This window comes from Pteropus alecto, unplaced genomic scaffold (assembly GCF_000325575.1).
Source record: "Pteropus alecto unplaced genomic scaffold, ASM32557v1 scaffold98, whole genome shotgun sequence".
Taxonomy (NCBI): domain Eukaryota; kingdom Metazoa; phylum Chordata; class Mammalia; order Chiroptera; family Pteropodidae; genus Pteropus; species Pteropus alecto.
In genome coordinates, this window is record NW_006443570.1 from 21,877,133 (window position 1) to 21,888,214 (window position 11,082).

General features: G+C 49.0%; 1 protein-coding gene across 8 annotated transcripts in view; it reads left to right on the forward strand.

Annotated features, from left to right (window-relative positions):
* The window catches only part of RPH3AL (rabphilin 3A like (without C2 domains)), a 143,618-nt gene that overhangs the window by 52,975 nt on the left and 79,561 nt on the right, over positions 1 to 11,082 (forward strand). For 7 of the 8 annotated variants that reach the window (XM_025041531.1, XM_015599271.2, XM_015599266.2 and 4 more), the window contains 3 exons: positions 2,386 to 2,496; positions 6,373 to 6,516; positions 9,160 to 9,289. In XM_025041531.1, coding sequence (XP_024897299.1) covers positions 2,420 to 2,496; positions 6,373 to 6,516; positions 9,160 to 9,289 — 351 coding nt within the window. In that variant the 5' untranslated portion in view covers positions 2,386 to 2,419. The remainder of the gene's footprint in view (positions 1 to 2,385; positions 2,497 to 6,372; positions 6,517 to 9,159; positions 9,290 to 11,082) is intronic. The other variant, XM_015599269.2, reaches the window with a different exon arrangement.

Here is an 11,082-nt window from a genome sequence, read left to right on the forward strand (position 1 = left end):
CAGCATGGGATAGAGAAACCCTGAGGTCAAAGTGGTGGGTTTGGTCCCTGTGTGGGTCAGTGAGCTGCAGTGTGTACGCTGCCCCCTGCTGGTCATCACGAAAATGGGTGACATTGGTCTGGAACAGACTTTCTCAAACTGTGGGCTGGGGGTCCCCAGCAGGTCAGGGGTCTACAATGTCGAAACTATTTTCATCATCATAATAAGATGTTTGGCCTCATCTTCTCACAAATGCACATAAGATGAAAAGTTCATTGATACAGTTTCAGATGCCACATTGGAACTGATCTTTAAGAAACAACTGACTGTTGTGTTGTTTTGATGTAGTATGAAAGAACAGCCACAATCATCTAGAAAGGCTATTAAGATGCTCCTCCTTTTTCTGGTCTTAGTACATATACCCGTGAGAGCCTAGATGTCCTTCATGCACTTTAAGAAAACCACAGATTGCAAAAAAGTGAATGAAAAATCAGAAATGAACATCCAGGGGCCTTATGTTAAGCTAAACATTACATAGATTTGTAAAAAGGTAAAACAGTGCTATTATCCTCACTAAGGTTTTTTGTTTTGAAAATATAGTTATTTTTTGTAAAATATATGAACATCTAATGGATTTATTGTCTTTTAATGAATTATAAAATTTTTTCTCAATTTTAATTTCTAATATGGGAAATATCAATAGATATAGCCCATATCATTTAGACTCTTCAAGAATTTTTTTAGTAATGGGTAAATGAGATATAGTTCTCATACTATATCTCATACTATATTCACACTTTTAAAGGATACAATTCAGTGGTTTTAGTGTATTCACAAAATTGTGCAACCATCACCACTATCTAATTCCAGAACACTTCATCACCTCAAAAAGACTCCTTGAACCCATTAGGAACTCCCCATTCCTCCTTTTCTTCCACCTCAGCCCCTGATAACTACTAATCTACCTTCTGTCTCTGGATTTGCCTGTTCTGGACATTTCATACAAATGGGAGCGTACAGTACATGATCTTTTGTGATTGGCTCCTTTCACTTACCATAATGTTTTCAAGGTTCATTTATGTTATAACCAGTATCAGTGTTTCAGTACCTTTTGTGGCCGAATAATATTCCATTGTATGATATGCCATGTTTTGTTCATTCATCAGTTGATAGACATTTGAATTGTTTCCACTTTTTGGCTATTATGAATAATGCTGCTATGAACATTCATGTACAAATTTTTGTGTGGATGTGTGTTTTCAGTTCTCTTGGATATATAACTAGCAGTAGTTTTGGGGGTTATAGGGCAACTCTGTTTAACGTTTGAGGGACTGCTATACTGATATCCAACCTCAGTAATTTTTAAGAGTGTGAAAGAGTCCTGTGTTTGAGAAACACTGGTCTAGATGGGATTAGACCAGGGGAGTATGGACAACTCAGTACAGCCCTTCGTCTTTGTTCTAAGATTGAGATTCCCTCAAACTCATCTCTCTCTTCCCCTCCTTTTTCTCCTCCTAACACATATCTTTGGTGGCAAGGAGAACGCCAGCTAAGCCACACTGTACAGGTTAAACTCCCAGGAAGTTCAGGAGCAGGATTTCCAAGGGAACCATTTACATTGTAGTCCCGGTGGACAGTTGTGCACCCTAACACATATCCTTGGTGGCAAGGAGAAGGCCAGCTAAGCCACACTGTACAAGTTAAACCCCCAGGAAGTTCAGGAGCAGGGTCACCTCCCTACAGGATTTCCAAGGGTACCATTTACATTGTAGTCCCGGTGGACAGTTGTGCAGGGTGGCAGTCCTGGTGCAGCTGTCACTCCCTGCCCTCCTTCTTGCTCCGGAGAGCATTGTTAGCGGAACATCTTGGGGATCAGAGTGCGTGAAAGACCTTGTATGCAGAGCTGAGGATGGTAACTGGCTTCAGTCACACTCATGCACCTGGGGCTGCTGCTGCCAGGTCCCCCATGTTTGGGAGCCAAGTAGGGTTTGCCCAGGCTGTCTAGCCATCTTCTCTCCACCTACCCCCAACCAGGGTCACTTCTGCTGAGGAAGTGCTAAGCACAGCAGTGGCTGTATGTGGAGGGAAGCAGGGATTAAATGCACTAAGGGCTTGCCAACTAAGTTGGAAATTACTGCAGTTGCCTCTTCTCTCTGATTCTAACCCTTTGATGTCCTGCCGGTCAGGTCCAATCTTGACCCACTTAGCCACCCCTCCCAGAATTATGAGCCTTTTGAAAGAGGAGCGTGGAGGGAACCGTATTTAGTTGGAGGAGTGATTCTAATGGTGAGATTCTGCGTGTCAGTGGGGGCAACGTATGGGGATAGTTTGGAAGCCTGAGGACCCTGTATACCATCTGCACCCCAGCCAATGACGTGTTTTTTCTTTTCCTTCTTCTCACCTCAGATGTGAGTCCCCACCCCGCCTGGGCGTTCTAAGCATGGCGGACACTATCTTTGGCAGTGGGAGTGATCAGTGGGTTTGCCCCAATGATCGGCAGCTTGCCCTGCGAGCCAAGTGAGTACCTCTGAGGCCCAGCCAGGCTTCCCTCTCCCTCCCCCTCCTGCTCCCAGTCTCTCTTTGGCGTGTTTCTGTCCCAGGAACCCAGAGAGGGAAGTTTGGAGACAAGTACCTATGTAATAAACACCCCACACCCTGAGCTGGGCACTGAACAGACCTCTTCACTCATTTAACCATCATATAGAATTTATCCCCATTTCTCAGGTGAGGAAAGTGGGTCTGGCTCCTTGCCTGAGTCACTTACCTTGTAAGTGTCAGGGCCAGGACCCGCATCTGGATCTTTCTGACTCCGGCACCTGTGTTCCTCCTATCACAACAAGCTGCAGGGAGCCAGACCGCTTCCTTTCTTGCCTTCTCTGTTAAAAGCATATGTCCCCACCCCCTTCTGTCACTGGTCACTGAGCCTTCAGTCCCTGAGCCCCTAAAGGTGGGGCGCCTCTGATCCCTGGAAGCCCAGTTTAAAGTTGAGTGTCCAGCACTGGCAGACAGGACTTAAGGCTGGACCTAAGCCTCATCAAATGAATGAAAAGCGTCCTCCTGGCTGACACACACAGCCAGCCTTGGGGCATCCCAGAGCTCCTCCACGTTCCTGTCACAGTCTCTCTGGTTCTGTCTTGGCCCCTTGGGGTCCTGGTTTTCTTGTTATCCCTCAGCCTGGTGACCCCTCAGCTCCAGTTTGGTCAAGCTGTCTATACCCGCTGTCCCCCTGTGGCTGGAGACAGGGGTTCCTAGATGCCTCTCCTGCCTTTCTGTCTCCCTATCTCTCTGAGAAGTTGGGGGTTCCTGGTGTCACATAAGCCCAAGAGTCCTCTTTATCTGTCATACCGTGCCAATTACAGGAGTCAGCATTTCCCAAATGGGAAATTTGCAATTAGATGTTATGAGCCTGTGGGGACACAGAGCTGAAACATCAAAGGTGGAGAGAAAAATTAATCTGATACACCCCAAAAGAGTGGAGTCCTGCATGATTTGCTGGAATCTTTGCACGACAGTTAATTTGTCCCTCTTACTGAGATGGCTTAGCCCCGGCACGGGGGAGAGACCAGGGAGGAAACCAGCCCCTCTCCCTCTCTCTGACACCAGGCCAGATGCTGTGTCCTCCCTGGCTAGTACAAGGAGCCAGGGAGAGCTGTGCTCTTGTGGGAGGGCCCCTGGATACCCCTCTGGTGTTTCCTCAGTTCTTCCTGACCTTGTCTTGTGCTCAGCAGCAGCCAAAAGCTGTTGTAGCACCTTTTAGAAGAGCAAATGCTTTTATCTCCTCCCCAGGGTGTGCTGCCTTGTAAAGCCAGGCTTCTTGTAATGCCAAGCGCCTTAAAGGAGAGTACTTCAAATCCGCATGTCCAGGCACTGTACCGAGACTCCTTCTAGGAAGTCTGGGAACTTTACCTTTCCTGGCTCTAACTCTAGGTCTGTCCTCCTGCCCTCCAGCCACTATCACATATTTTCCAGACCCCTACTATGTGCCAGGCTTTGTTTACAGTAGTAAACAAGACCTACATGGCCTCTTGTCTTAAGGCACTGGTGAGGAGGAGTGAGCATCATACACATAATTACCCATGTTCTTGGGCAGTGGGAACAGGCAGTTGGGGTAAAGGGGGTGCTAACTTAACTGAGAGTGTGATGTGTTTGTTGGGTCCTGAAGGAGGGGTAAATGTCAGATGGAAATGTAGGGAGGAGCTTCTAGGCAAAAGGAACAGAACGTGCAAAGACCTTGAGGTAGAAAGATTATGGCATGTAGAGGACCTGAGAGGGGCCAGTGTCAACTCGAACACAGAATGACTGAGGTGACGAATGGGGTGAAAGGAAGACGGACAGGTGGACAGGGGCCAGATGGGGCAGGGCCTGGTCCTCCAGAGACTCACATTCTGAAGGCGAGACAGAGGGTCCCAACTTGCCTCAAAATAATGTTTAAGCCCAGTGATGGAGCTATGCCCGGGTCTTAGCTCAGAATGGACTCCTAATCCATCTGGGAGGGGATCAAGGAAAAGCCTCCTGTTGAAGATCATGTCTCAAAGAAGTCTTAAAAAAGGAGTGAGCCAGTGGAAAGGAGGTTTAGGTAGAGGGTCAGGCTTCTCATGTGGAGGGAACAGTGTGAGCAAAGATCTGGAGATAGCACACAGCTCAGAACAAGGGAACTAGGAGCAGTTTTTGGTAGTGCACATCGTGTGAGGCCAGGGGAGCCGAGAGACAAGGGCACCCTATGGGGGATGTACAGATGGGTGCTGGACACCACTGAAGGTTCTTCCCCAGGGGTTGCAACTCATCTACATTTGCAGCTTGAGTCGGCCCTTTGGCTGCGTGGAGGGGCACTGCAAGGGAACAAGATGCTCAATGGCAGCCATGGCCATAAATGAGAGTCAAGGCCTGACTAGACATGGGTAGGGAGTCTGGGGAGGAGGATGAATAGGTCAATGTAGTTTGTGGGACTTGGTGGGCGATCAGGTGAAGTCAGGAAATAAGGCTCAGAGGATGCCTTGTGGGAGCCTGGCACGGCTGTCAGCAGCTGCTGGACTGGAGCTCCCCTGGCCCAGAGGCCTGCTGACCCCTGACTGGCCTTTAGAAAGCCATCTAACTGTATCCCACCTCTTTCCCCCTCTGAGAAATGAGGCAGCCTGCCTTGCAGGATGACAGGAGGTCCAGTGGGAGGAGTCTGCAGAACCCCTGGCTGGTAGTGGGCCCAGAGTGAGCTGCATAGGAGCTGCGTCCACTGAGGCGGGTGGTGGTGCTGGTGCTGTGCCCTTCCCCCCGCTAACCGACTGGGTTAGTTCCCCTTATTTACACATCCTCCAAATGCCCACCTGTCTGTTCCACCAGCAGCATATCTCTAGCACCTAATGAGCTTGGCATCACAGTAGATGTTCAATAAATATGCATTGAATGAATAGCTCTTATAATTTTTTCTTTAAATAAATATTTGTGTAACTGATTGGGCACCCGTCTCCCCCAGCATGTTATAGTTCTCCAAGGCGGTGACTTTGCCATCTTGCCCATCTCTGTTCCTAGTACCTGGTACAGAATGCCTTGGAAAAGCAGAGACGTAGGGCAGGGAGCTTGGGGCTTGGTCTGCTGCCGCCACTGTGCTGAGGTCTCAGCCTCAGGAGGCGTCCCTCCTGCAGTCCAGTGGAGTGGAGAAGGCTGAGTCCCCTAGGCCAAGCCCTAGCCCCACCTCGCCATCTTGCCTGTCCTTGCCTCCTCTCATGCAGCTCAGTTACCCTCCTGCCCTTGGACCCTCTAGTTTTCAAAATACTGTGAATCTTCTTTTATCCTCGAGGTTCATTTTTAACCTAATTATAGTTCTTTCCTGTTACATAGTTAACTCCACCTCACTTTCTTATATGATTCAGATCTAGGTTTGCATGCTTCTCTTGCTAATCTTCTGTGCTCCTCCCTCAAAACCTCATGCGCCATGGCAGTGGCCTTCTCCATTTGCACAGTGGTCACATTCTGTGCTCCTGCCCCCCCAGGTGCTGCTGTCTTTGTGGGGCCCAGCAGCTGGTGGGTGGCAAAGCCAGCCTTTAGAGCCTGATGTCTTCCCTGTTCCCTGAGCCCCTTGCTCCCAACACACAGCAGCTGGGCCCTCCCCAAACTGTTCTCAGGGGCTTTGTGGATGCAGCGGGGCTGCTGGGGTTTGCACTGGGGTGGCCTCAAGGCCCTGCCCCCCCAGGCGCTGCTGTCTTTGTGGGGCCCAGCAGCTGGCGGGTGGCAAAGCCAGCCTTTAGAGCCCGATGTCTTCCCTGTTCTCTGAGCCCCTTGCTCCCAACACACAGCAGCTGGGCCCTCCCCAAACTGTTCTCAGGGGCTTTGTGGATGCAGCGGGGCTGCTGGGGTTTGCACTGGGGTGGCCTCAAGGCCTCTGTGTTGTTCTCTCTCGAGGCTGCATACAGGCTGGTCTGTGCATACCTACCAGACAGAGAAGCAGAGGAAGAGCCAGTGCCTCAGCACGGCTGAATTAGAGGCCATCCTGCAGGTCATCCAGAGGGCCGAGCAGCTCGACGTCATGGAGCAGCAAAGGATAGGGTAAGGGCTGCTCCTAACAGGAACAGGAGCCGAGCAGTGAGAGGAGAGCAGGGGCGCTTAGTGCCAGGTCATCGGGCTGGGAGACTGGCACCCTGGGTCCTAGGACTGGCTTTTTACCGTGGGGAGTGAGTCAGCTCTGCCTGAACACCCCTCGGGTGTAGATGCGTAACCCAGCCTGGCAAAGCCTCACTATACCCCTCTGTAAGATGAGGATAGTGGCTGATGTGGGGCTCCAAGCCGTGAGGAAGAATGAATGAGTGTGGTGAAAAGCGTTAGGCATTGTTCAGCTCTACAGCCTTAAGGGCAGGCCAGCTCTGGTCCAGCAGGGAGGGCTTTAAGTCGAGGCTGAACCTGGGCCGTCCCATCAGAGTCCAACAGGAGACACTCTCTAGCATCTTCTAAGCTCTTCTCCTGGCCTCAGGCATCCAGAGCTGACTACTAAGCAGTCTTCAAACAGCTTTGTTGTGTCTATTTTTGTTTGTTTAATTACAAAAGCAATTCATACTTCCTTGAAAATCTAAAAAACACAGAAAAGCACAAGTGGGAAAACACAAACACAATGCGTTGCCTTGGGCAGGAGTTAATTTGATTCTGATCTCCCTGTTCTGTTTATCTTTTTCTAGTAAATATATAATCATTAAAAGAAGTCAGACATTGTAGAAATGCAGTCCTAGAAAGCGAAAACACCACTGCAAAGACTACTACTTTCCAGTTTAACGTGTGTGCCTCAATAATAATGATGTATTACTATCACTGTATTACAAAAAGGGTTTAGATCAGACAGATGATTGACATGCCAGTGTTGCATCCCTCAGGCTCCCCCAGGAGGGTGTGTGAGGAGCTGGGGGATGTTTCATATCGGTTCTCTCGTGCAATGGGACACGTTTGTGCCCCCTCATCTATCTGGGCGGCTGTCTCTGCCTTCCCTGTGCTGCTCAAGTGGTCTGGCCTCTTCTCCGAGCACTGGATGTGGCAGAGGTGCAGAATGACCCAAAAGGCAGTGCCTCAGGTTAATCATCTCAAAAGGAGGTAGTGAGTCCTGTGTGTTTCATGAGTTAGGGGGCACAGGGTTGTATTGACAGAAAGTCCCCAAAAACAAGTAGGTCAGGCCAGGGCTGAAACTGGATTTGCTCCCAAGGCTCTGCAGGTCCCTGGGGTAAGGGACGATGACACCTGTGGAAGTCAGGAGTGCTTGCTAGAGGACATGTGGGTAGAGGCAGCCTCAGTGCCCAGTCTGCTATCTGTCAGCCCCTGGGCAAAGCCTGATTGCCTCGGGAAAGTATGGGGTTTCCACAAGAGGGGAGCCTGGGTGGACCTGGGCTTCACCTCTTAGGAATTGTGTGACCCTGGCAAGTGACTTCATATCTTCTGAGCCTCAGTCTTCTCATCTTTAAAATGGGGGAAAATAGCCTCCTTCTCAATGAGGGTTGTGACAATTAGAGGAGATGATGTATCCATACTCTGTCCTTCATTCATTCAAGAATTTTCACTGAGTGTCCACTGGAGATAAAGCAGCCAACAAAACAGAAGTGGCTGCCAGTTTCATGGAAATTGTAGAATTGCATTACCAGTTGTCATGAAACAGGGGTCACAGTAGGCTAAGGGGCCATGGGACCCCGAGGAGAGGCACCTATGCCAGACTTAGTGGGGTTCAGGGAAGGCTCCTGGACACTCAGCATCTCAGGTTCAAAAACGGGCTCTTTTTCTTTCTTTCTCCACCTTCTTCATCTGCCCAGTTGCTCAACAAAAAGGCTCTATGTCATCTTGGTTCTCTCTTACCTCCATTCACCCCAGATCCCTCGACGTTGCCCCTGAAATGCAGCCTATCCCAGGCTCCCTCCCCGGACCTCCCACGACCTTCTGCTGCCTTCCTCACCTCAGCTCCCCCTGTAATCCTGAGTGAGCTTTTGAAAACATCACTCAGATCAAATCACTCCTCTTAAAATTTCTCAGTAGTTTCACGATGACCTTCGGGAATAGGTCAAACTCCATTTTGTGACCTACAAAACCCTGTAATCTGGGCCCTCCTCCCCCCTCCAGCCTCCCTTTATCCCAGGCTCCGGCTCACTCACCAGGCAGTAGCCACGCTGGCCTTCTTAGCATTCCAACGTGCCGGGCCCTTTCTTACCTTGAACCTTTGCGTTTGCCGTTCCCTCTGCCTGGAATGCTTCCTCCCCTTGCATCTTTCCATCCTCTAGCTCTCGGCTCAAATGTTCTCAGAGAGGCCTTCACTGATGATCATCTAACATGCCCCCATCCCCTCAGTCTCTCCCTCCCCCTCCCACTTATTTTACTTCATAGTGCTTCTCCCTCTGAAGTCAGTTTTCTGGTTTACTTGTTTCTAGACTTTCTCACTTTACTGAGCATAAGTTCCATAAGCGTAGGGACCATGTTTGTCTCTGGCTTGTTTGCTACAATAATCCCAGTGTTTGGCACATCATAGGTTCTCAATGAATATCGGTGAGGAAATGAATGGTTATGTTAGCCGCCGGGCAAAGAGGTGAGGCAGGGAACAGTACCCCAGGTAAGAAAACAGCACATGGGGTTTGTATAGTGTTGGGGCCCCGCGGCAGCCGTGTCTGGACAGTGGTTGGGGTGGAGACAGGAAGCACATTCCATCTGACTCTGTGTCCTGTGCTTCAGGCGGCTGGTGGAGCGGCTGGAGACCATGAGGCGCAACGTGCTGGGGAATGGCCTCTCCCAGTGTCTGCTCTGCGGGGAGGTGCTGGGCTTCCTGGGCAGCTCGTCGGTGTTCTGCAAAGACTGCAGGAAGGTAAGGCCCTGCTCTGGCCCTGCTACTCTGGCTGCCCTGCCTGGATCAGCTCTACTGCTGCTCTGTGGCTTTGCATCCTGGCTCTTAGGAGTGCATGTGTGTTTGCACATATGTGTGTAAGCACGTGGTCTCCTATGCTTCTTTTTAAGAAGAATTGGAGCCTGAAGGTCAAACAGCCTGGTTGCTAGGGCCAGCCGTGGGGAGTGGAGCTCTGAGTCTCACAGGCCCAGGTGTGAATACAGCTCTTGCACTAGCCATATGACCGAGAAAAACTGGTTTAATGTGCCATGCCTCATTATCTGTAAAATAAGGACAATGATAATGTGTAAATTAGGGTGTTGTGAGGATTAAATATTATATGCAAAGCTCTTACTGCCTTTTCTGGCATATAATGTACTCAACATTATTAGTTGTTATTAAGTAAATACAATTCTCCTCAGGGCCAAATAGTATGCTAGGATTGCATACTGTTTGTTTGCTCTCGATCCTTGCCCTCTCAGAGAAGAATGATCTTCACAGCAAGGTCAAATGAATTTTTTACTGTTTTTATTGTACTCCACTGATTGTTCTAAATTCTGCTACATATTAAATTATTTCATATTGAGTCCAATACGTTTTATAATAACTTTTTGTTTTTCCTGGAGTTTCTAATTGCCTTTCTTTTTCTTATTGACCAAAGGATAATGTGCCTTTCGATCCTCAAGATTATTTAGCATCTCAATTTTATTCTCTGTTGCATGGAGCCTCTTTTTTTTCCTGCCAGAAACACTTCTAGATTCTTATTCCTGCTCAAGATTAGACTAGTTGCTGCACAGCTGTAATCATGGGACTTCCCTTTATTGCCCTCCTAGGTTAGAGCCACTGTTCCCAAAATACCATGCCTTCCGCTTTTTCAGTTTTTCACTCTAATTTTACTGGAACTGATCCTCAAGTAACTTCCATGTGCCAGCCGCTGTTTTAAGCCTGGAGTTTATTTTGGTGAATAAGACAGAGAAAATACCTTCTCTCTTGAGATTACGTGGGGTAGGGGAACCAAAACATTTGATTAAAAATGATCAAATAAATAAGAAGGTTTCAAGAAGTAATAAATTCTAGGAAGAAGTAACAGGAGGTGTAAGACTAGGTGGGGTGGGACGATAAGAGCTGAGAGGACTGTAAACTACGAACAAGTCAAAAAAAGTAAACAAGGACTTGGCAACACGGAGGCCACTGGCAACCTTGGCAAGGTCGTTTTCAGTGGCATTCAAAAGCTGGATGAGAGAACCAAGGAGCAAAGAGGTTAATATGTACAACTAATAAGTGGGGAGGCCAGATTTCGTTTTTTTTTCCTGTTCTATGACATGTCGCCAACTGGGCTGAGGAGTGTAGATTAACTAGTGAAGGGTCTTCGGAACAGTGGTGGTATGGCAGGGGCCTGGGTGTCGGGGGGATGCCCATTTGTGTGCCAGCTCCTCTTTAAGCCCGCCATAGGCCCGAGACTAGATATCAACAAAAGTAGTGTGTGCAGGGACCTGGGAATGTCTTGTTCTCAGCACCTGGGCAGGTGGGATTATATTTTGTGATTTCTGCCTGGGAGAATAGGGCCAGCAGTCTGTTTCCTCCTTCTGCCCCTCAACCCCACGACTACTGTAAATGTTCAGGTTTGCAGGACCATGACAAGGGTGCAGAGCCTTATCTCCTTCCCCTGGAAAAGTCTGGGGCCTCTGCCACAGAGGCAGGCTGTTGCCCCTGCTGCTGAAGGGTTAATGCCAGCTGCTCCTTGGAGAACCATTTCCTAGGCCACAGTGGCATTC